At 52.6% G+C, this 25,826-nt stretch overlaps 1 protein-coding gene across 4 annotated transcripts in view; it reads left to right on the top strand.

Moving 5' to 3' along the window:
* LOC102528545 (protein FAM163A) overlaps positions 1-19,322 on the top strand; it is a 59,986-nt gene extending 40,664 nt beyond the window's left edge. For all 4 annotated transcript variants that reach the window (XM_072946023.1, XM_072946022.1, XM_072946019.1 and 1 more), the window contains 4 exons: positions 11,544-11,635; positions 14,373-14,393; positions 15,375-15,487; positions 16,061-19,322. In XM_072946023.1, the coding sequence (XP_072802124.1) occupies positions 15,395-15,487; positions 16,061-16,483 (516 nt within the window). In that variant the 5' untranslated portion in view covers positions 11,544-11,635; positions 14,373-14,393; positions 15,375-15,394 and the 3' untranslated portion in view covers positions 16,484-19,322. The remainder of the gene's footprint in view (positions 1-11,543; positions 11,636-14,372; positions 14,394-15,374; positions 15,488-16,060) is intronic.
* The last annotated feature ends 6,504 nt before the right edge of the window (positions 19,323-25,826 follow it).

The raw sequence follows: 25,826 nt of genomic DNA, 5'->3' as shown, positions 1-25,826 counted from the left end.
GTTGTATGAGCAGCCAAGCAAGGAGAAATGAGCAAACACAGAAAGAAATGAGTTAGCGTTTCCACCAGTTATTTTGTCTGGGTTTCTCCAGCCATAGTCCTTTTTAGGCCACTGCACCCAGTCCAACAGCCTTGCAAGGCTTCCCTAATGCCCAGCTCCGAATCATCCAACCTAAGATGTCTTTGTCTCAGACAGAGGATTTTGGTCTTAAACTCAGATAATATAAATATCCAAAAGAGAGGAAAGACCCAAGGAACTTACCATCATGAAACTCTCATATTGGAAGAGGCCCTTAGACCCAGCCAAGGCCCCTGCCCTGGATCTCCTCGGCCGTGCCCCTCCTGAGTGAGGACAAGCCTGTGGGGTCAAGAGAATGCATCTGTGCCTTCCCTTCTAAACCACGCCCTGGCCCTGTCCGAACAGCCCCGAGCTGCTTCCCGGGCCTGTTCAGGCCTCTTCCCCCTTGTCTGTCCTTCTGCAGGTGTGCATATTTCTGTGCGGGGTGGCCAAGAGGCAGTTCTTTGGGGACAGTGAATGGAGCCTGGACTGTCAGGCTGGGGTGTCCACACTCCATGCACATGAGGCCCCCCACGGGTACAGGACCAAGTCTGGAGTGGAAAGAGGGGTAGGGTGGGTGGCAGGCTGGAAACTAGGCTGGCTAGCCCCACGCTGCCACATCTCAGCATGGAGCTCCAAGTAGCCTTGACTTTCTAAAATTGAGCCTGGATGTCCAGGTGTTGTAAAGTATACTTATCAAGGCAGCAGGACAGAACACTTCTTATTTCACAGGTGCTAGCTTGAGTTTCACTTTGAAATATTTAGACAGACGGTCTGAAGCTCCATTTGTCATCTTGCCCTGGGTCCCACAAGTGTTAGCAGGAAGACCTTGGATAAATGGAACCATAGAAGTCAACGATTTCAACCACCCAGCCAAGTTCAGGTTCCCATCAAATGCTGAAACACCTCCAATTGTGATTGCCTCCTGAGTCACTGGACCACTCTGTCGCTGCAGTTTCTCACTTCTAAAAAGTGTTCCTTTCTTCTGAGTGAAAGTCAATCTTCCTATTCCAAAAACAACATTTAGTGGCACTAGCTGAGGGCTTACTCTGCCGAGCAACAGAGTGCAGCGGTTAACGAGCTTTGGTGTCACGTAGACCGGGGTCCAGATCCTGACCCTGCCACTTACTAGATGTGTGACTTGGGGCAAGTTCCTTAATCTCTCTGACCTTCAGTTTCCTCATTTATACAATGGAAATAATACCTCCCACTTCAAAAGGCTGTCGTGGGTAATGATATCTATGGTAGATATTATTCATGCCTTTTTTTCAAGTTAAAATTGACATACGGCATTTTTTATTTGGAGTATAGCTGATTTACAATGTTTCAGGTGTACAGCAAAGTGATTCAGTGATACATATGTATATATGTTCTTTTTCAGATTTTTTTCCATTACAAGTTATTACAAGATATTGAATATAGTTCCCTATAGATCCTTATTATCTGTCATATAGTAGTGTGTATCTATTAATCCCCAATTCCCAGTTTATCCCTTCTCCAACCCTTCCCTCTTCGGTAAACATAAGTTTGTTTTCTATGTGTGTGAGTCTATTTATGTTTTGTAAATAAGTTCATTTGTAACATTTTTTTAGATGCCACATAAAAATGATCTCATATGACATTTGTCTTTCTCTGTCTGACTTCCTTTACTTAGTATGATCATCTCTAGGTTCATCCATGTTGCTGTAAATGGTCTTATTTCATTCTTTTTATGGCTGAGTAATATTCCATTCTTTATCTGTTCATTTGTTGATGGACACTTAGGTTGCCTCCATGTCTTGGCTATTGTAAATAGCGCTGCTATGAACATTAAGGTGCATGTACTTTTTCAAATCAGGGTTTTCTCCAGATATATGCCTGGGACTAGGATTGCTGGATCATATGGTAACTCTATTTTTAGTTTTTTTTAAGGAACCTCCATACTGTTTTCCATAGTGGCTGCACCAGTTTACATTCCCAACAGTATAGACAGTTTCCTTTTTCTCCACACCCTCTCCAACATTTATTATTTATAGACCTTTTCCTTTGGACAAGTCGCCCTCCTTTATGATTATAACTCGGTAAAGAAAAGGAAAAGTTGCCCCGTGGGCTCAGTCTCTTCAAGGTTCTCATTTAAAGAAACTCAACTCCAATATGCCAAACCTATCTGGGAAAGCAATTTTAACCTTCATAGGAGATTGATGGAAATCCCAATGGGAGAAATTTCATTCATAATACATAAAAAACTTAAAACTCCTCTTTCCCCATCTCCATCTCTCCCAACATCTCAGGCATACGGCAGCCGCCTCACATCTCCCTGCAGTCTCTCCGGAATGTTTTTCAAATACCTTTCATGCTCGCTTTCGAATTTCTCCTCCTCTCCTCTCATTGTGTAAGTGTATTCGGGTTAGGTCATTTCAATTCAGGCAACACGGTACCTCCTGACTTATCTTTTACTCCAAAACTGCCCAGTCTGGGAGATGAGCTGGTAGACATGGTTTAGCAGAAAGCAGAGGAAGGGAAAAGCTATCAACATTCTATCTTTTCCTGTTACACAATATGTTTTCCTATTGAGCGCGCGCGCGCACACACACACACACACACACACACAAAACTATAAAGTTGCTCTCTTTTAACCTGTTTTCTGAAAGGTTTCTCTGGATCAGCCTGTTCTGGAGGTTTCTCCGATGGGTAAGCTGACCACGTGCAGTTTTCACCCACTTCAACCCTCAGGTACCAGTGGATGAAATGAGACTCCTGTCTCCAACTCCACTTGGGTCGGGGAGGGCTGGAAGCTGCGATTTAGAGTCAGCACAAGCCTCCCCACCCCACCTACAGGGTGCAAAGTGATAAAGATTCAGCTGGAAGAGCCGTCACAGGCCCCTCCCACCGCCAGAGAAATCAGAGCATGTAATGCAGACAGACGTGTGAGTCACTGAGGTACAGATGCTTCTTCCTTGGTTTTGCTCCCTCTGCACCACATGGTACTTCACAGGTCAAGTAGGTCAATTTTTAGAGAAGTTTAACTTGGACACCCAAAGAATTAGTTGAGGATGACCAAACCCAGAATGTGGAATAGGAACCACATATGCTGTGGTGTGCAGTTGCCTTGAGCGTGTGTGTGTAAGAGTAGGAGGCAGATCTGGAGGTGAATTTCCCATTCTGCTCCCTGGGAGTGGGAGCTGCGCTCCGTGTGGCCCGGGGGACAGATTTGCTCTGATCCAGCTGGATGCCGTCCTTGCAGGGCCTGCTGACCCTCCCCCAGACCCTGCTGTGTCTGCGCCGGGCGTGCCCATGGGGTTCTGTCGGAGCCTCCCGTGGTCTCCGTGGAGCGCTGCCCCCGCCCACGCGAGTAGCAGAAGGCCTCCTGCCTCCATCCCTTAACCACTTGCGGATGGACTTTCGAGAGTCTTCCTCAGGGCCCTCTTGCCCATTTTAGGATGTTTTCTTTGACGTGATTAAGGATTCACAATAAACTCTGGTGCTGTTTTTAAGGCCTCCACACCCAGAAGCTGCCTCGTCCCACCTTCGTCCTGCCCTCAGCCTGACCCCGGTCAGAGCCGACGGGCGGCGAGAATGCGCCAGGTCTCTGGGCGGGAGGACGGGAGACGGGGAGCTCAGTAACGCGGAGCCAGTCCCTGTGCCACGTGGGTTGACAGTGTCCAAATCCCCCGTTACGTTTGTGTAGGGCCTGTGAGATTTGCCTTGCAAAATTTCCTCGGTCTACTCTTACCGCTTACTTCAAATCCTGTCCCCTTGGAAAGCCTTGAGCAAGCCTCCCCCTTCCTGCTGCTCTGAGTTTGATGACTCAAGGGTTCGGTGACCAGATCCTCACAGGCCAGCTCCCTCGGGCCCACTTGTGAGCCTAACGCCTTGCCCCTCCTTATCTCCATCTGGCCTCGGAAATCAAACTCTGTCCCTTCAGTGGCCTGGGTTCTTATTGGATCTCTTCCAGTCTGCCTACATCTTGCCAGCAAGGAGAAACAAACCCCATAGATGCCTCTGCCTTTCCTAACAAGCCTGTTCAGCCGTCACTGGGTTGGAGGCCTGATGCCTGGGGATCTCGGAACACCTTGTGAACAACAGTAGAGATCAAATATGGATGGAGAGAAATCCAAACTTACAGTGGCGAACAACACACGCTATGGAACGGAAAAGTGACCCCTTTCCCAAGACACAGGTACCGCTGCGCTTCTGGTGAGTGGTCAGGTCAGAAAATGGAACGTGCGGTCAGGAGAGCTGGGGCAGCGCAGAGACGGGACCCATGGCACAGGGCACGTGTTACCTGCAGGGCAAGAACTACACTGGTCATGGAAGAACACTGTGGGCAGGGTGTCCCAGTTCTCCCCAAAAAAGCTGTGTGACCTTGGCCAAGCCACTTGGCCTTCCTGAACTTAATATTTTCTGTAAAACAAGAGAAATCAAAAACTGCCATGCCTAGAGATGAAACAAGATGAACACAGGAAAACTCTGTCAGCAGTGATGGACGTTGTTTTGAAAGGCAGAAAGGGAAAGAAAGCCAAGCCCAAGGTGAACCAAACCCGTAACACGTTTACTGGCCTCCGCGGCTGTTTCTCTGAAGCAGAGAGAACATGTCCATGATGGGAACCCCCACCCCAAGAGCTGCAGAGACGAGCGTCATCTGCACAAAAGCACCCACACTCATCTAAAATGACACATAATTAAGTCCCCTGCATCCTACGGACTATTGGCACAGTGGGGTTTGCAGGCAGAGAGCTCAGGGAAGGCTGTGAGGTGGGGCAGGTGGGGCTGGAGGTCCCCGAGTGATGCTCTGTGGCAGGGACAGTGGGAAGTAGGGTGGGGGGCAGGGGGAGTGGCGAGGAAGATTCCCCACAAACTTGGCGTGTGCTATTCACTACTCTCTGTTTGACAAGCATGAACTGAGCATCTGCTATGTTCTAGGGCTGAGGATTTGCTGGCAGACACAAAGCAGCATGTTTAGGGGGTTTTAGATCGAATTCGCACCCCCTCCCCAGCCCAAGGGGCCCATAGCCAGGCTGTCCGGCTCTGGGGGTATGAGGCCTCCTACACACACGCGCCCGCTGTTCGTCCATGATCAGCAGAGTCCTTCCTGGGGGACCAGGCAGAGCAGCCCATCTCTGTGCCACCCCGGTCAGGGAGGAAGTGAGCTCAGCCTCGCCTCGCACAGAGGCACCAGGCTTGCAGGCATCACCTGTTGGGCGGCCCTGGGTTTTCAGGAGCAGGGCCCTCTCGTCTTTGCCGTTTACCTGCAGAAACATTCGCTGATGACCCGGAGCGCTGGACAAGCGGCCCCTCCTGCTGCAGGGAGTTCGCAGGATCGCTCTGCAGGGTCACCGCCAGGCCTTCCATCTGGGGGTCCATCTGCGGACGGGCCACGCCACTATTGCTTACTGGTCTCCTGCCCCTGGGAGCTCCTTGAGAGCAGCCTGCCTCTTCTTCCTTGTGTCCCTGGGGTGGAGCTCAACGCCAGGCACTTAGCGCTCAGAAACTAGCAGGCGACGAGTAAGTGAGGGGGGTTGCATAGCTTCCATGAGTGTCGTGCTGAGACACTAAGGTCCCAGCCAGGACACTAGTCAAGGTGATGATCAGAAGCCTTAGGGACGCATTTTATCAGGGAGACAGGGCAAGGCCAGAAGAGAAGAGGCTGTCACATACGAGCTGGGATCCTGTGTTCTAAGGATCTAGATAGGACTGGCTCTAACCCCGCTCCGGGGCTCATAGGAAGGCAGACTCTGTCCCGAGGGCCATCGTTCTCATTGTCACCCTTCACTCTAAACTCCTGCGCACGTGGAATTAGTTCTTGTGAGTGGTATCTGTGTCCTGTGGATATGCACCCAGGTCTGAGCTCAGCACCTTCATCTGATTGCCACAAATGAGAAAAATATCACTCACACCTGTGAGTTACCAAGAGTTTGGGAAGGCAATACAGAAAACTTAACCTCCCAAATCTTAAAAGCCTTTCTCACATGCTAACTGCTGGGGTGTTTAACTGGCCAAGAGACTCCACAGGGTCCCCCAGCTTTGGCCATTTTTTCTGGCTCCTCTCTGTCCCTGACCCCTCTCTCTGGTCTGCCTGCCGCCTGCAACACTCCAATAAACTCCTCTCTCTCTCATGCGAAGTGGTCCAGCTCTTACCAGGTCTGCTCCCAGACCTTGGTAGAGCCAACTCATCAAGGGATGAGTGAGCACGAAGGGCCATCTCTCCTGTTAGCATCACAGAGGACATCGGGAACCCTCCTTAGAAGGCTGCAGCATTTTAAATAACCCCCACTCTTTCCCCATTATCCTCACCCTGTAAGGGAAGGTATATGATTTACCTTCATTTTGTAGATGAACCTTAAGAAGATCATTAATTGTCCAAAATCACCCAAGCAGTGAGTAGAGAAAGCAGAATTTAAACCAACATCTTAGGACTCCTAGTCCAGTGCTCTTTCCACTATACGCAGCAAGTGAGACCAGAATGGAAGCCTATGCGTCGGGACAGCACTCTGCATGCAAAGCAGCTTCCCCACTGGACCTGCCATTTCTGTGTCTGTGATGTGCAGAACACCAGGCAGCTGGAGTGGAGCTTTATGAAGACACAAGATTCCAAGTCTGTGCCCTCAAATGGTCTGAAATCTAAGAAGGAAGCCAAACACACCCACTTGACACCAGTGTATCAACAATACAGTTACTTGAGAACAGTTAGGAAGGTCAAATAGGAATGTGCTGCATTAAATCAATCTTGGAAGGCTTCCTGGGGGTGGTGAGAGACCCCTTTGTTTCTTTTTGTTCAAGTTGGACCTCAGATGTAGAAGGTTGACCATACTCCTCAGCATTACTTCTCAGACACGCCATGTTATTATTCACGACTCAGGGCATGGCCCCTCTCCTGGTTGGTTTGTTAGTTTATGTGTTTCTTTTCTTCTTATTCTCATTCTCATTCTCCTCCTTCCACAGTCAGCGTACGTTATGTGACTAAGTATGTTAGTCAGCATTTTAACATATTTGATATGTATCCACGTGGGGGGTATGTGTTGTGTTTTGGTTTGGTTTATTGAGGTGTAATCGACACACAACATTGTATTTGTTTCAGGTGTACAACGTGACGATTCCATATTTTGTGTACATTGCAAAACGATCACCACAATAAGTCCACTTATCACCTGTCACCACAGGTAGTTACAGAAAAATGTTTTTCTTGTGACGAGAACCTTTAAGGTCTAAGTGTCCTGGCAACTTTCAAGTATACCCTGGAGTATTATTAACTGTGGTCTCTATGCAGTGCATTATTTCTCTGGTGCTTTACTTCTCCGTGACTTACTTACTTTACAACTGGAAGTTTGTATCTTTTGACCCCCTTCACCCATTTCTCCCACCCCCCAGCCTCCGCCTTTGGCAACCACCAGTCTGTTCTCTGTATTTATGAGCGTGGGGATTTTTTTGGTTTTGTTTTGGTATGTGTTCTTGAAAATGTCAATTGTTGATCTGTATGCTTGTGTTTTAAATGTATGTAAGCAGTATTATATATCTTTATACACCTTGTTTTGGTGGGTTTTTTTTTTTCCATTTAGCTGCGTGCTAAGATTTACCCTTGTTTCTCTGTGTTACTATGGTCCAGTTGTCCATTGCTTTCAACAGTTGCGTTGTCCTCTGAGGTGCGCCTCTGCCTGATTTTACCTCTCCACTCTCCAGTGGTGATCACTGAGCTTGCTTCCAATTCCCTGGCACCATAAAACACAGTCATGAACATCTTCACACATGGCGCCTTATGGATATGTTGAGAAATTTTGGAGACGTAGACCCAGGAGCAGAATTGCTGTTTCATGGGGTTCGTGTGAACTTAACATGATCAAGTGGTAGCAGGTCTCTCCCTAACAGCTGCCCTAGCTACACCCCACCCTGAATTCCCACATCTGCTCCAACATTTGGCATTGTCCAGCATCCTAATTTTTGCCAGTCAGCTCGTGTAGAATGACAGCTCACTGTGGTTTCAATTTGCATTTCTCAGAGTACTCATGAGTTTGGGCATCTCTTCATTTTCTTGTTAGCCTTTGGGTTGCCTTTTATATATATATATATTAAAAAAACCTGTTTATTACCCATTATTACAGTGAGGTTCTCTTTTTACCCTATTGATGATTTGCTGACACTCCTTGTATCTCTTAGGGGGGCCCCTTCTCAAACATACCTCTTTGCTACTGCAGTACCCTATCTGGGGCAAACGAACCGATCTGACCATGAACTCTTCCCACCCGCATCCTGGGGGTCAGGGATTGGTGATGGCCATAAGGACAGTCAAAGTAAAAGGAGCGCCTTCCTCAGATCCCTGTCAGCCTTGCCTGAGGATTGCTGTCGAGGAGACAGGGAACAAGAGGAAAAACTGTTCCTCTTCTCCAGGGCTGCTAACCTGCTGTGTCAATTGCGTGAGTTAATAAATGATTGGAGAAGGTTTAATTGCATCAGAAGTAATTGGAATCAGCCGGTGCTCAGGCCCCACTCAATTAACTTGTGCTCCTAAGGGGGCCGAGCAGGGGGCAGGGGGCAGCCCATCCTTAATTACATGTGCTGGTGCCAGCTGCGGCGGGCCTGTCCGGCCAGTGGTGATCCAGGCAGTGAGGGAGGTGACTCTGCCTCAGGGCCCTGAAGACACTGAGGGCAGGGGCCCTTCAAAGAGAGCACAGACCCCTGGCCTTACGGGGAGTGGGGAACCCATTTCCAATACATTCTATCAGGATGGCTTTAATGTGCCCCCAGCCTTTACTAGAAGAGTAGCCTTAAGGTCCCCCCATCCTGACCTTTTTATTGGCTCCATCCCACCCAGAGGCACCAGGTACCTTTGGTCCTCCTCGCACTCCCCTCTTCCACCTTCTGGCCTGCTCGCCCCAAGGACACCGAATCCAGAGCCAGGCTTGTTATGGGCAGCAGATGATGATGCCCCAGGTTCTGCCAGATCACCCACCTCCCCTGCTGCCTCCAGCCTGAAATCCTCCCAGAGACCTTCATTCCTGCATCATTTCCCAAAAGGGCCAGATGGTAAGACTCAAACCTGTTAAAGATGCAGATTCCTGGGCCCCACCCTGGAGATGCTGCTTCAGTCGGTCTGGAGTCAGTTTAACACGTGGCTCAGGTGATTGTTACCATCAAGGCAAATTGAGGACCCCTACTTCAGGGGACCCCTTTGCTCTTGGGGAAACAAGTGCAGATCTTCTGGAGGAGAGACAGCATCCTAATGACAGGACCCTGGGCTGGAGCCAGGAGCTCCGCTCCCAGTGCCTCTGCCACTCCATCTCTATCTTGCTGTGTGTGGTTAAGCAAGTCACTTGTCCTCTCTGAACTTGGTTTCTTCATCTAGGAAATAAAGACACTGGGCCAGATCTCTTGGAGTCCTTCCATTTCCAGGGATTATTTCTCTATGAGTAACTGGTTTGTTAACAAGCATGCTGCATGGTTTATGCTCAAAAAGTAACTTTGATTTTTTTTCTTCAAGTATCCCTTTACTGTAAAATGTATTCAGGGGGAGAAATCTGCCCAGCCCCTAGATAAAAGCTTGGGTCAGCCCTGTTGCTTTTTCATTCATTCTTGGGTGATAGTTTTATAGTCACTCTGTTATAGATACAGTTTCAATTCAGAAATTAGAATGCGAGTAGTGAGTGATCATCAAAATACTGCCAGTCTGACAGCATTACCCTCCACCTTCCTCCAGTTCAGACCCACTTCAAGCTGGAAGCAGTGGGGCGATGGGCAGCATCCGCTCTGTCTACACCCCCCTACTCTTCTTACCCTATCTCCCACCATCCCCGAGAGCTGCCGTTTCACTAGCTGCCAGGATTGAAATGGGAATTCATATTGGTTAGAGAGCAGGGGGAAGCTTCAGACTGGCTCTTGCCTTTGTGAATGTTTTGGGGGCTTTTCTGAGGATCCCTGCCCAGCCCTTCATCCAGGCGAGCACCTCATCTCTATTTCAGGAGTCCTGTGCAACTCCTTGCTCAGCCCCTGGGCATCTGGAGGCCACTTCCAGCCTCGTGGCCTGGGGTCTTCTCACGCCTCCAGGTGGCACCATTGGACAGGACTCAAGACAGCCAGTCATGCGAGCCCCATAGCCGTCTCTCTTCTTTTGCTTGTTGCAGTGAGAGATTCATGGCTCAACAACAGCTCTTGCCAAGGAGGAATCTTCCTCCCCAGACCCTCACCAAATTATTGACCCATCTATATTTTACAAAGTGGGGGAAAGGCTTCATGAATCCTGAAACAGACACTCTTGTATCCCCATGGACATTTCCCTGCACGTGGCCAGGGAAGAGGGACCTATCCCAAACTCACTTTAGCTTTCTGATTTCCACCCACTGGCATCTCAATCAAACCTTTGGTGGGAAGAGTTCCACTCTGACATCCAGTTGCATACAACGTACATTTTCATGAGTGTGAGAAAAAACATCTTTGAGAAAAGAAAGCCTGAATGCCCAGAACATCCAAGGCCAGTGCTGAAGACAGTATTAAGACTTAGATCTAAAAGGGAGGTGAAGGTGGGAATGGGGCAACTCTGTAGGTGACCATCTGCCTTCTCAGCTTCTCCCGGAGTCCTGTTCCTGAGACCTGCGGAACTCAGACGAGTGCCAGTCCTTGACATGTGAAAATGTCTTTCCTTTGACCTCCAGCTTTTGTCCCTGTGGAAGGTGGTTCTGCACATCCTGTTAACACTTGGGTTCCCTCCCCAACACAAACACACACCCAGTGTGGTGGCTCATCCCCTGGACAGTGAGCAGGGGCCAGTGTCACCATCAGAGGTGACCTTCCTACCCATCCCCCATTCCCAGTGTAGGGCCCAGACTCTCCTCTGAGTAATGGCGAGTGGATAAAGAGTTTTGACTTGAAGGGGCCCCCCATAATTAACCTGCACTGGATTCCCCAATGTCTCCATAGGGTCTTGCCTCCTCCATCTGCACATCAGCATGAACTTGTCCATCCAACTGTCTGGTTGGCATGTTGGCCTGAGAAAGTGGGGATATTGGAGGAAGAGAAAGGAGTGAGCAGCTCTGGGCACTGGTGATAGGGACAGGCCCACGGGACACTGGGGAAGGGAATGGGAGAGAGGTGTGTGGGGCCAGAGAAAGGGGGATCGGCCACGAGCCAACAAGGACACATCCACCAGGAGACAGGTCAGAATTCTCCAGTGGAGCATGACGGGGCAGCTGGACTCGCTCCCGCCACTGAGCCTCACTTCCCAGAACGGGCCGAGGGTCCTGCCCAGTGTCCTGCTGCATCGGGCAGAGGGTTCCAGGCAGGGGCACTGAGGGAAGGAAACAAGGAAACCAGCACAGGATAGGATGTGGCCTTAGAAGTCTGACCTCAGGTTCTTAGTCTGGGACCTCAGAGACCAAGGCGGTCATGAGGTCAGGAAACAAGCCCCGTCGGGGGCATCACTTCAGAGTCTTAGGGTCACAACCAGGTGCCAGTGTGTGCCCATCTGTCCTCTCAGCCTCCCCCTCCAGCTCCCACTGACCTTCCCATTTCTTCTCTGGCAGGGACTGATGCCCTTGGCCATGACGCACCCCCAGCTGCTGTCTGCCCAGGGACAGCCTGCGTGACTGGGCTGTCGCTGCTCCAGCTGTTTCACGTAAGTGTAGGCCCAGGCCCCCCGCTCCCCCTCCGGAGAAGCTGCCTGGACCCCCAGTGGAGAGAGGTGTTGGTAGACGGGGAGCTCCAGAAAGTCCTGGTCACAGAGGGCAGGCCCTGGGGGTTGCCGCTGGCAACAGGTTTGTCCTCTTTGGCTGCCCTCTGCCCCTGAGTTGGTCCCCACTGAACCTGTTCTGTCCAGACCCGTGATGCAGGCCCTGGCAGGGAACTTGTTCTCAAGTCCTCGGGAATTTAATCAGGCAAATTGTATGACAGGAACTCCACGGCACTGGCCCTTGAGTCCTGACTCAGACACTCGCCATTGTGTGACCTGACGTAAATCACTTAAAGGCCTGGCTTTCCCTCCTGTGTGGGGGGATTTTGTATGGTTCCGAGGAGACGTATTAGTTATCTTCTGCTGCATAACAAACCACCACAGACTTAGTAGCTTGAAACACACACATTGATTATCTCACGGTTTCTGTGAGTCGGGAGTCCAGGCACGGCCAGCTGGGGCCACTGCCTCAGGGTCTGTCGTGAGGCTGCGTTCAAGGTGTCCGCTGGGGTCACAAGCTCAGCTGGGGAAGGGTCTGCTGGGGCTTTCAATTCTGATTGTTCTCTTCCCTTCGGGCCATTGGGTTGATGACTTTAAAGCCTACTGTCCATTGGACTGGGGGCCAGAGGCCACCCTCAGCTCCTCGCCACGTGGGCCTCCTCGACATGGTGACTCGCTGCACCAAAACCAGCAAGGCAGAGAGCTGGTTAGCACGAGGGGACAAGCTCATTTGGGGCCGTCTTAGAGCCTGCCCATCATAAAAGGGGCCAGAAATGCAAACATGTTGTAAACTGCAGAATGAATGAATGCTCTGTAGACTAGGTCCCTGGGCCTCTCTGTCTCTTAAGCAGCTCTCAGGGGTGAGCATGCAGGGGAAGCAGGGGAGATGGGGGGATGTTGTTCTGAAGGTATGTTAAGTCCTCCCAAGGCTGAGGTTCACCTAACCCTCTCCCTGAAATGCCCCAGGGAATCTCTAAAGCATGGCTCACCAGGCATCTGTGCAAAGTCAAATTGGTCTTGAAGGATGATGCTCAAGTCTGCAGACAGGATGTGAGCTGAGCAATACAACTTGCTGCCCCCTGGTGGTAGATCAGCATCATAACTGCCAGGCCAGTGAAAGAAACACTGTATGGTGAGATGATTACCAAACTTTTATTAAGTGCCCGCTGTGTGCCAGGCACTGTGTGTAACACTGCAGGGGGATAGGACACAGTATAAGGCACAACTCCTGATCCCAAAGGACTTGAAGGATGGGCAGGATTTAAATAGATGGAGAGAGAGAGATCACACCCTCCCGTCCTGAAACCCTTCAGGAGCCCCAAGTGTCTCCGAGTGAGTTACCCCCCAGTTCCTAGCCTGCCTTACCACCTCTCCAGCTGGTGCCTACCCTGGCCTTTCCAGAGTCCAGACAGTTAGTTCCTGAAACCCCTGTGTTCCACACCCCTGGACTCTTCATTCTGCCCTCTCCATCTGGTCTCCTGGACAAACCACCCCCCCACACTCAGCTTTTAGGATTCAGCTCAAACACAACACATTCTATGGAACTTTCCCCTGAGTAGTTAGCTGCCCCCTCCTCTGTGTTCCCACAGCCCCTGGTCTGTGCATCTCTGGTTCATAGGGTATGTTAAGTGTCTTTTCATCACTAGGCTATGAGCTTCTTAAGAATTGGGACTGCCTGGTGGGCAGAGGATTCATGTAGGAAGGACAGTGGGCGGTGAGGAAGGAAAGATAGACGGGTGTGGGCCTGCAGGGAAGTGGGGGCGGGCAAAGCTTCTGAGGCTCCATCTAAAAGTTGTGCCCAGATAAGTGTGTCCTGCAGGCAGTGTGGTGCCAGGAAGGCTCTGGGGTAAGAGCGGTGCAGGGGCACGAGGAAGGGCTAACTGTGGGCTCTACAGAGGGTGCTCAGAGACAAAACCTGTGAGATCAGTTAGGAAAGCATTGCACCAGTGCAGGTACGCCATGCACAGCCTTCATTGGTGTGGAGAAGACTGGGGGAGGCCAAAGAAGAATTTGAGGACAAAGTCTAGGCTGCTAGGGGAAGACACCAGAGTCTTGCCAAACTCTAAGATGCAGATCAATCCCCTGAGACCTGGTTAAAATGCACGTTCTGACTCATCAGGCCTGTGGCGGGGCCTGAGATGCTATGTTTCTAACCAGCTCCCAGATGCTGCTCATACTGTGAGCACTTTTGAGTGAGTTCAAAGCAGTGCCAGGTGCGCACAAGGCTGTGGGAGCACAATGGTGAGGAGCAGGTGGTGTCCTTGGGTGAAGAGGAGGTGCCCCTTCCCCAGGTGAGCACAGTGGGGCACATGGCTTCCTGAGCACCCTGTGTTCCAGCCCCCACTTGCCCTTTGAATAACGGACAACCTGCAAACCCCTTCCTGGCTGTTCTGGTGGAACCACTAACAGGGGTCGGAGGTAGGGGAGCCCATCTGGAGAGAGGGTGATGACTTAGCCTGTAATAACTGAGTTCGAGGTGCCAGTCTGGAGCATCCAAGTGACAGGTCTGACGACTAGCAGCTGGAGACTCAGATTTGGGACTTACAGGCTGATTGATGCTACAGCAGGCGGTGAGAGTGTAAGATGAGGTGAGGTGGAGCTCAGGGACCAGTCTAACCCTGACGCCTTCTACAGGGCCTAACACTCCGCTTCCAACATCTCCGTCCCTTTTGTTGTCTTGCAGGTCACCGTTCCCTTTATGAATGTAAGTGCTCACAGTCATTCTTCCGTCCTCAAGATGCCAAGTCTCCTCTCAACCTCCTGCTCCTTTGGCAGAGGCAGCCTTGGTCCCTGTGTGCCTGGGGGTTCAGGAATCCCTGTTCAGTGACCTGAAAGGGGAGCTGGCCATCAGACAGCCTCACATCCAGAGCGTGCCCCTGCCCTGTTAGCCCCCATTAGCAGGACCCGTCCAGGAGCCAGAATGCACCTGCAGCTCCCCCTAAGCTTGCCCTGCCCTTGTTGTCCACCAGACTTGGAAAGAGAGGAGAGATGCCCTGCAAAAGGAGTGTGGGTTGGAGCCAGGGCAGAACCAGGTGAACTTCTGAGGTGCAGACCCTGGCCCTTCCACCTGGGTCAAGGGCTCAGGGACCATTGGAGTTTGTGCCCTGGAGGCTGGTGATGAAAAGCAAGGCCTTTGTGGGGAACCAGGCTGGGTGGAATCTCATCCACATCTATCCAAGCCTCAGTTCATCGTGAGTGAAATAGGGCTCATTGGTAACTATTTCCAAAGGTTATTTTGAAGATTAACTGAGATGACCAGGGGAGGGCTTAGCACAGTGCCTCACACAGACTAAGCCCTCAGTAAACAGAAGTTATTTTCTCTGCGTCTTGGCATCATGGGGTGCGGGGAAGGGGGCCGGGGCCAAGCATGATACGAGGAGAGGGGGAGGAGAGGGAGAAGGGAATTTAAGCAGAAATGACAGCAAGAACCTTTGAAACTGGACAGAAACAGGGAACAGAATTACAAGTTCAGTTTGCTCTCCACCTCCCGCAGCTGTAAGCCCCGCAGGTTAGGCTGGCCCGACTGCTCTGTCCTCAGGAAACCCCTGGTGTCCCAGTGCCCAGGGCTCTCCCTGCTCTCAAGTTCCCCGTGTCTCCAGCTGAGAAAGTTCCAGGAGGGCTCCTGGCCCCGTGCCCAGGGTGGCAGCTGCAGCTGCCCCTCACCTGTTCGCACACGTCTTTGCAGTTTGATGGGGCATCGGGCGGATGACAGCGGGAACGGTTGTGATCACTGGCGGAATCCTAGCTACGGTCATCCTCCTCTGCATCATCGCTGTCCTCTGCTACTGTAGGCTCCAGGTCAGTCCCCTGGGCCTGCGGCCAGAGGCCACCAGCAAACCACCTCCCCATGGCGGGGGCAGAACCTGGAGGCCCACTGAGGGGGTGACAAAGCCCAAGGCCATGGAATGTGGGAGGTGTGAGTCAAGGGGGCTGGGAGTTGTGGGGGTCAGCAGGGAGCTATGTATCCCCCACCCCCTGCCACACTTCGGGCACCCAAAGGGGATGAGCTGGGAAAATACTGGGTCATTGTGTCGTGTCTCCTGCATGTCGGAGATTTCAGGAGTGGTGGGAAGGACATCATTCCGGAGAGACTCTGAACGCAGCCCCCAGCACCCCCAACCTGTCCTCAGTGTGGTTTTGTGTCCCTCCCCCTCTGCCTGCCTGCCTCCCTCAACCCCAGCCTGGAGTTCACATACTAGGAAGTAGTGGGAAGGAAGAGGGCAAGTGCTGGTCTTGCCAGGCTGGGGTTTTCTCCCCAGCACCAGCTCAGTGCGCGGCACAGGGTCCTCAGTGGAGCAGGGGCGCGGCTGCCTGTGCGCCCCCCGAGGGGAGCACTCAGCCTGCAGACATCTCGCCCCCCTCTCCCCTCAGTATTACTGCTGCAAGAAGGGCGGAGCGGAGGATGCTGACGAGGAGGAGGAGGCGGAGGAGGAGGAGCATGACCTGTGCGCGCACCCCAGAGGCCCCACCTGCAATGCCTGCAGCTCCCAAGCCCTGGACGGCCGAGGCAGCCTGGAGCCTCTCACCATCGAGCCCTGCAGCCAGCCGTGCGGGGTGGCCGCCAGCCGCTGCGCCACCTGCTCCCCCCCGTACAGCTCCCCCTTCTACATACGGACGGCCGACATGGTGCCCAATGGGGGCGGAGGCGAGAGGCTCTCCTTTGCTCCCATGTACTACAAAGAGGGGGGACCCCCATCCCTCAAAGTGGCAGCGCCCCAGAGTTACCCGGTGACGTGGCCAGGTTCCGGGCGTGAGGCCTTCACCAATCCAAGGGCTATTAGTACAGACGTGTAACCCCTTTCACCCCTATCCCCCACAACGCACACCAGGGCTGCTGCCCCACAGGAGCACTGGGGGCAGTGGAAGAACCCTCCACCGCCCACGAGGACCGTCTCAGTGTTTCTGGCTTCCCTTGCCCCTCCGTGGAAGGCTCACCTGGATTCAAGCTGTTAAGGCCATCAAGAACCAGGGCAGGGCCTGGCCCCCCAGCCCAGAGGTGGGGGCCTGACAGGTCAGGGTGGCAGCTTGACCAGTTTCTCTGCTGCGACATTCTTGTGGCCAGTGCCAGCACCGCCACTCTTCTCTCACTCCCCTCCGTCCCCTGGCTTTGCTGGACTGTGAGAAGAGGAAGGAACACCAGGCAGAGCTAAGCAAAGGCTCCTGAGGCTTCCGGAGTCCTTGCGGGAGGAAAGGAGCCGGTGGGGCAAAGGGCGAGGGGAGAGGCGAGAACTCAGGCACTGCAGAACTTGAGAAGGGAGAGGCGGGGGTGAAAGGGACCTCTTCGGGACTTGCTTGCTAAAACAGATCCAAGAGCTAGTTCACAATCTAGTTTTGTACTTCAGCTATCAAAGAGACGGCAGCCCCTGTCGCTGTTCCAACTTGGATGTTCCTTCCTGAACACACCCATCTGTAACTGCCCCCTTCCTCGTGGAACATGGTGACAGGACTTTAAAGGCCGTGGCATGAGGTTATTTGTGGCAAATGCACCCCAGAGGTAACTGTCTCACCTTGCCTCCCCACAAATCCTCTTTCTTGGCCTCGGGAGCCTGCTGTGCCTGCTGGAGAACCTTTTCCAAGTTTAGTTGCTAGAGTTGGAGCAGCTTAGTGAGGGAGATGTTGCTGATGGTCTCTGGGGCCCTGGCCCACCAGGCTAAGAGCTGGGCGTGGACGCAGCACTGTGAGGACATGTGTGTCCCCAGGTGTGCACACACGCGCCTGTTCCCACCAGCACACACCGGGGCTTTGCCATCTCCGGGAGCTGCAGAGCGGAAGGGTCGCTGATGTACCAGCTAGAAAGAAAAATCAGACTCCAGGCAGCGCGAGCAAACGGCGGTTAAGGTGGCAGCCAGTCTGCACAGCGACCAGCTGGCTGGCACAGGAGGAGCCCGCGGAGGCCCCCGTGGGACGATGCTGCGGCGCTGAAGCCGCGTAAGCCCCTCCAGACACCTGGTGTTCTACTTGGTCAACCAGCCATGAGGCTGTAGCACAGGACCCCTTCATTCCAGCAGGGACAGCAGCCTTTGCGCTGAGGATTGGAGGGACCTGACTTAGCAATCAAGAGTCCACGCTTGCCCTCCCTCCGCTGCCCCACCCTCCAGCCTCTGACGAGGGCCTCTTTATTGCTGTGTCACTCAAGCCCCAAGTCCAACTCCCACTTACAGCTCAGCTGTGGCCTCAAGCTGTGTGAGTGAATGCATCTGGTGAGTTTTCCAGTTGCCTCTGCAGTGAGGGGGCTCCCCGCCTTCTAAGGCTCTCCTGAGTCACTGAATGCTGCAGAGCGTGGGGCCAGAAGGGAGCTGGCCCCTCTGCTGAAATCTTGATTTTGCATTTGAGGAAAGCAGGGTGTGGCCGGGGGAGGGGGAGGTGGAAGAGAATTCACCAGGCCTTTTGCATCACTCTGGGCCCTTGTCACCTTGCATCTCGATCTGTAATCGAGGCTCACTGGGTTGAGAATCAGGGGACCTGGGGTCCAGTCACACTTCGGTCACTCATTAGCTCTAGGACCAGTCACTTAACTCCTCTGCAACCCTGTTTTCTCCATGGAAATAAGATTTGCCCAGATAAACTCTAAGGGCCGTTTAGTGCTCCACAAAGCCAAGACACCCCGAAAAGTTCTGCCAGCCAGACCACTCTCTCTTGTCCTAATCCTGGCAAGGGCTGCACCTGCCAGCTGCCTGACCCTGGGTGCAGGGATGCATGTTGACAGGTGAAGGACCACAGTAAAATACGGATGAGCAAGCAAAACAATTTTAATTCTCAGTGAAAAGCGAACATGTTTGACTCTCCTACTGAGTGACCTCGAATGGTAATAACATTTCTCTTCTCCCGGGAGGCAGCTCTAGGTGGGGGTTATGAGCTCTATCTCAAAGCCGGGAGGGACCAGTTCAGGACAGCAGCCTCAACTTGCCCCATCCCACCGCCAGCCCTTCCTGGACCGAGCACTCCCCCTTAACACAAGTTGCTGGGCCTGGCTGCCCTCACTGCTTCCTGAGAACCAGCCCCAGTGCCCTGCTGCCCTGGAATTCCACAGCCAAACAACCCCAGCAGGGGCTGTCCCTCCTCACCCCCAAATTATTCTACATCCTGCCTTTGGAGAAATCAGGAGGACCCCGTCACCTCTCCCCTGCTTCTTGGCCCTGATCTGTTGGGTCCCTGAGTGAAAAGCATCTTGTGCAATCCCGTCTCCTCTTACGTGCAATCCCATTGCCTCTTCTAGCTTTCCCAGCCTAAACCAACCCACAAATCCGAATCTGGGTTTAGGGCGCTGGAGAGATGGCGGGCCACGGCTGTCCGCCCACCGCCCCACATTGCTCAGGGCACAGGCTCAAGATGCCCCCACCCCACCCCCACCTCCCTGACGCTGCGAGGGCCTCGCCTGTGGAAGAGGACGCTCCCCCACTCAGCCACACTGTGCTTTTTGGCCGCGGAGTCTGTGCCCTGGGACACCACTTGGACACTTTCCAACCTGCACCCTCGACAGGAAGAGGAGAGGCCGGGAGCGTCCGGTTCTCTCCGCCGTTTCTCTCCACCTCGGCTGCACGGCTCCCGCTACGGACATCTGGTCCCGCATCTTTGATAACTTGGAGTCACCACCAAGTCAATGTCAAAATAAAGGAGGAATTTGAAATAGAAATCCCGCGGGGTCCTCCGTTCTCTAGCTGGGGAAGGGGCGGCTGGGCGTGGGTTTGGGAGTGAACGCTCCCGTTCATCACCCAGGACATCCATGTCCAACACCGAGGTCCTCCGGCCTCCTCTCCCCTCCGGCTTCCGCGCTGACAAACCCCTCCGCCCCCCGCGGCCTCAGTCAGAGCTCATATGCAGGCAGGCTGTGTCCTTTGTCAGGGAAGGGGGCTGACATGTAGCCACTGCTGCCCCCTGAGGTGGAAGGAGCCCTGCAATGATGGGAAGCAGTCTGCCTGCCCCCACTGCCCCGGCCCCTGGGGTCCCCACGCCCAGTCCAGTTCAGTCCCCCACAGTGACGCCTGCGGAGACCCTAACAAGCTGAGGAGGGAAGAGAAGATAGTTTGGGGACCACATCGTCAGCTGAGACCCCAGCAGAAATGTTAGGAAGGGGAGAAGTGTGGAGCGATGCCCCGAGAACCGGGACAAAGGGAGGACTGGAGGGGATGCAGGCGGACGGCACGCTCTCTGTATGTGTGAGAGGGACACTGTGTCCCTGTCCCAGGGCCGCGTCCAGCCCCGGCCACAGCTGGCTGTGCAGCGGGCCCCCGGGCGCCCGGAGCCCAGGGCGCTGCCCCAGCAGAACTTCCTGTAGCAGCACCCGGAACAGCTCCACCCCCGGCAGGGGGCAGGCGGCTGCAGCCCTGTCACCGGTTGTCCGCCGCCGGAACAAAACCCTGAGGCCAATCTCTCCTGACAGCACCCGCAGCAGCCTGAAGCCATCTCCTCCACCTCCACTCTTCTCCCTGGGAGCGCAGTCCTCCAGCCTGAGCCCGGGCCACAGGTCTCACTGCACCGTCTAGGCCCACGGCGGCAGGGAGGGGAGAGCCGGAGCCCTGGTCAGCAGCATAGGCCCGCCACCCATGGGCCTCTGACTTACACAGTGCCCTGGACACCATCACCCCCATAAGCTGCGCCTTGCCATTCCAGATCTCCAGACCCTTACGCTGTCCCTGGGGTTTCTGCATGGACTTCAGAGAGAAGCTTCTTCCATGATAAAAACTTTGCATCCTGTGGGCATAGCTTAGTGGTAGAGCACATGCTTAGCAGCGTGAGGTCCTGCGTTCAAGCCCCAGCACCTACATTAAATAATAAATAAATAAACCTAATTACCACCCTCACCCCTGAAAAAAAAAACAAAACCTTTGCATCCTACTTTCTACACTCAAGTTTCAAAGTGCTGCTCAGAGGCCACTGATAATTTCCGGGGTAAGAGGCCCAAACCACCAATATCTAAGGCTGGGGCTCTTGAACAGCACAGCAATGAGAAAAAGCAGAAGCAAGAACGCCTCTCTCGCCACCTCTCCCTGCCCTTTCCAGCCCATTACTCCACCCATTACTGCCTCTCCCTGCGTCTGGAACCTCCCTCCCCAATAACTGCTCGTGACTCTTTGAGGGACCAGGTGCCCCATCAACCTAGGACTGCATTTTGACCTTGCATTTGCCCCAGCAAACTGTACAAATGAGCGAGAGAGTATTCGGACATACACTTCCCATGGCCCCGCTCCACATGCACCCTTAGAGGGGGGATGGCCGGACAGATCTGGGCAGCCACCAAGCGTCACCTACAGACCTCCCGCACCACCTGCCTTCATCTCTCGTCTGCGTCTTGCCGGGGGGTGTGAGTGGGAAAGGGCTTCATCAGGCCAGCTCGGGGTACCTCTGCCTTCCCCCCTTTTCCCTTTGCTTAAGGGGCTAACAGGCTACTACTTAGATGGGAGGAAATAGAACCTGTAAGTATGATGTTGACCTGTTGAGTTTTGTTCTGGATCTAACTAAACAACTCAAGGTTAGACAGAGGCCTGGCCCTCCTCACAAAGTCCTCTCAACTTCTCCCACACACAGGGCCCAGCTGAAGGGAGAGGCCTCCTGCTGTTAACCAGTACTGTTACAGCCACTGTAGCAGTATAGCCAAGGAGGCCACAACTCAGTCTGCAGGGAGGGGTCTCTGGAACTCTTCCTAAGGCAGGACTCCTGAGGCAGGGCGAGGTCCTGGATGGAGGATGGGAGCGGGTGGAGGATGGCACTTCTATCTTTTAATCTCTGAAATGCAAGATCATCAAAAGCAGCCTCTTGCAGGCTGTGAAAATCTCAACATTCTCCAAGTGTTGTCCAGCGAACAAATTCAAATACATTCGAGATAAACACACTTACCATGAATATCCTTTTTTTTCTCGTTTTTTGTCTTTTCAAAAAAATTTATTTAATGACAGTACTGGGGATTCAACCCAGGATCTCATGCATGCTAAGCACTTGCTCTACTACTTGAGCTATATCCTTCTCCCCCTCAGCCATGAATATCCTTAAGAATATTTTCTGCTTTGTAGCCTATCTGTTGGGCAGCCATGAACTCTTCCTGAAGTTTAGATGAGCACCCACCTGGGGCTCTTGCCCTAATCATGGCAGAAGTCACTCCTCTCTCCAGCAGACTGTCCCCCACAACCCCAGTTGAGCCTGCTTCCCTGGGACGTCCTTCTCCAGGGTGGCTGGTCTCTGGGGGACAGTTTGCCCAGGCCTCCAGGGAAGCACTTGGCTTCCCACCTTCCTCTCTATTCTGTCACCAGGTGCCCCCACCCCATAGGAATTGCAGGGAGCCTCTACCCCAGCTCCCTGGCTCTCAGGCCAATGCCACCCCGTGGGCAGGACAGTTCCAGTCTTCACAGGGGTAAGCATCCAGAGGCTGGATCACACTGGCCATCTGAGATCACCTTCCAGGTCTCCACAGAAGACCCAGGTCATCCAGCCCTGGCCACGGGCACCTGAGCCCCTGGAGGAGCACGAGGCTCCAGCGCTAGCCTGCAGGTACAAGCCAGGTCTCTCTCTTCTTCAGCCCATCCTGATAGCTATACATCCACCTGAATTGGGTTTTGCTTTGGGCCAGGGGTTTTCTACCCATTGGGAATCACATCCTTATTTGCAACAAAAGATCACTCTCCTGAGAAGATTTGTGTTCTGGGTCTAATTTAAACATCCTGAAGTTATAGCAGAGGCCTGGCCCTCCTCACAACATCCTCTGAATTCTTTCCTCAAACATTTAGGGCCCCACCAAAGGGCTCCAGGATGATCAGAAGACCCCAAACCCCAGGCTCCTGCCTAGAGACCGAGGGTCTCACCAGACCCCTCACCTGCCCCTTGCCTCTGCCTCTCTCCCACCCCATGTGGCCCCCGGTACCCCCATCTGAGGAGGAGTCTTGAGCTGGTGACAGTGAATGAGGAGGAAATCAAATGAGGAAAAAATGAAGACTTGAGAATTTTACATGAGGGAAAAAAAAGTGGTAATATAAAATATTGGCCATGGGGAGGATCCATAAAAAACAAATAAAAATGGCTTCCCATTGGGAGGGAGTCGGGGTGACGGCAGAAACAAAACTTTTCCACGTATGCCTGGTTATATTATTTTGACTTGGTGACTCTATATTTCAAAACTTTTTTTTTTCTCAGTTAAATTATACCCAAACTGGCTGAGAATAGCTGAGGTCCCTCCAGGAATTCATGCACAGGTACACACACGCCTGGCTGTGAGCAGAGCCCTGGGGGAAGCTTGCTGAGGCCCCTGCTCTGACCCCTTAACTGGAAAGGGTGCCGCGTGGTCTCAGAGCAGCGACCTGGGCGGCTGAGTCTCTTAAGATGCTGCCGCACTCGGATCCTCCCAGCTCTGGGGCTGGGTCACGGCTGCCGTAGGGCACCCACCAAAGGCCCAGGGGCTTCCATGCTGCACGTATGGTTTTCTCCCCCCAAGGCCAACAGGCAGAAGACTAGAAGGGAAAACAGTGTCAAGCAACATAGCTGCATATTTGACAAATTAAAAAAATTTTGTGGTGGTAAAATATCTGTAATTGTATGTAAAATTTACGATTCTAATCACGTCGAGTTGTACGATTCAGTGACTTGTTACATTCACATGTTGTGCAGCCATCACCACTGTTTCCTGAACTTTTTTATCACCCCAAACAGAAACTCCATAACCACTCATGTTAGAATTACTTTTAACAGCTGTGTTTGATTTATTTTTGTATTAAAGTTGTAAGATAGACTCATCCTTCTGGGGATGGGGCTCAGTAAATCTGGAAGAAGGCAGGCTGATGCGGGATCATCACTTCCCTTCTGCCACGATGAAATCTCTAGGCAAAAACTGAAGGCAAGGAAGCTCCAAAGATAAAAGGGTTGGAATGTAGCTTTACAGCCTATCCTGAGGGAAAGGTCAGGGGAGGCCTGGTCAGGCAGGCAACATCTTAAGAGATTTGTGACGTGGCTCAGGCAGCCACTCTCAGATGACTTGGGATGATCCTAAGATGAAAAGGAGATTTGGATAGCGGAGAGAATGAAGCAGCTGGGAGGGAGGTACAAGGCTCAGTGAGTGGGTGAGCAGCTCCGTGACCCGACCTCCTTCCTCCCTGGCTGTCAGCACACTCAGGTCCTAGGCTGCACCAGCCAATCGGATGGATGGGGAGGCCTTGGGCAGACCATTCATGGGTTCCCAGGCAGAAGCCGTCCACTAGTGCAGCCTTGGTAGCCTTCTGAGCAGCAGAACTCACTGCACTGGGCCTGCTCCACTGAGCAGCCGCCCGTCCCCTCACGGTCCCCAGAGTGCCACAGCTGCTGGACCACTGGCCACAGAGAGGGGAGGGAGGAGGGCGGGAAGGAGAGCAAACCAGGTGCACACCAGCGTCACCAGCCTCTCCACAGGGACCTCCACCAAACCGATCTGTCTGAATGGACATGAGGTCTATGAACCCACTGGGATTCGACACAAATGCCTGTGTATTAGAGCTCTGAGAATATCTCCCTCATCAAAAGAAAAAAAAAAGTAAAAACAAACAAAACCTGGAATGACTTTTCAATTACAACTTTGACTCCACATCCACATACTCATCTCCACCAGCCCCAATTTTACCTGTGTCCTTCAAACCTTTTCTATGATTCAATGATTTACTCCTCTGCCACCCCTGGAAGTAATGGCTCCCTTTTCCTGAATAAAACCAACACATCTGTATCTCTCTGTGACACTCTAGGTTGGAGCGATGATATTTGGAGTTTTTCAGATGGTTAAAAACTACCACCAAGTGGAAGAAGTTAACTACTTGATAATCATGAGCCGATAGCCTGCAGACCTTCTGGTGCCTAATGATTGAGCACCACCAACCAATCAGAGAATTAGGCACAGCTGAAACCCTTTCAGGGAGTTTGAGGTTTTTGGGGCACGAGCACCAATTCTTGCTCAGCCCTGCAATAAACCTTCCTCTGCTCAGAACACCATCATTTTGGTTTCTTTGGCTTCACTGTGCGTCAGGCACACGAGTTTGTATTGGGTAATAATTTTGGTGAAGCCAGCCTAGGAGTCTGTGTCCGTGGTGGGTCAACCCTGGCCAGGGGCTGCCACTTCCCTGGGTCCCAGCAGCTGCCGGAGGTTCCCTTTGCTCTAGGGAACCAGGAGGGATTCTCCGTGACAGGCACCAGCCACCCCACCGCACGAGGCAGTTTGGAGCTGAGAAACGTCCGGAGCTGCAGTCCGTCCACATTCACTGTTGCCTGGAGGTAAGTTGCTCCAGCTTGTGCAGGCTGGGAATTCTCTCCACTTCATCTAGGCTTATTATTGCAGAAAGTGAGTCGCTCTGGGCTCGTTGCGAGCCGCTCTGGAGCTGGGCCAGTCTTTTTGGAGGCCTCAGTCTGGAAGTAGAAATAGAATTTCTAGGCTACACCCTCTGATTCTCTGTCTGTGCAACTGTAGCTTATTTGTTGGTTGTGGTTTTGTGTGTGTCGTTTTGGGGTGAACCACTCCAGCTTGTGCAGGATGGGAAAATTCTACCAGCTCCATCCACCTGGCCTCGTATCCTTCCGGGAAGTGAGCTGCTCTGGGCTCATTGGGAGCCACTCTGGGTCCATTCTCTCTCGGGAGCCAGGCCACTCTGGAAGCCTCCATCTGGAAGTGGAAGTGAAATTTTGGGGCTACACCTCATCTGATCTTTGCTTTGTGGGACCACACTTGTTGTTTGCAAGTGTGTGTATCAGCACTTTCGCTTGCTGGTTGAGACATCTTTGATGAGTAACAGGGCTCCTAGTATGACAACCCAGGGCATCCTTCCCTGTTGCGTCGGCTTCATGGGGATTTGGTTGGGAATCTCCCTTTTGGAGCTAGGAAACTGTGACCCTGAGAGACCATTTTGGATTGTCATTTGCTTGATACTTGATAACATCAGCCATGAATAATCAATTATGAATGATCAGAGCTCAGTTCATCGTAGTCTCGTCTCCCTAGGATATATTTTGCAAGAGATCTTCAGTTATACTCCCATAAAGGAAAGAAAGTGATATTTTTTATTGTAACACTGTCTGTGGACTCAGTACTCCCTGAGATCTGAACAACAGTGGCCTCTAATGGCCCTGCTATTATATTTTGCATTTTGGCTTTTATCTTGGGAGATGTGTGTGTGAAAATCTCCATGGCTGAGTCCAAACC

This window comes from Vicugna pacos, chromosome 21, assembly GCF_048564905.1.
Source record: "Vicugna pacos chromosome 21, VicPac4, whole genome shotgun sequence".
Lineage (NCBI taxonomy): Eukaryota > Metazoa > Chordata > Mammalia > Artiodactyla > Camelidae > Vicugna > Vicugna pacos.
Note: the sequence above shows the minus strand (reverse complement) of the source record. Positions and strands in the feature narration are given on the sequence as shown.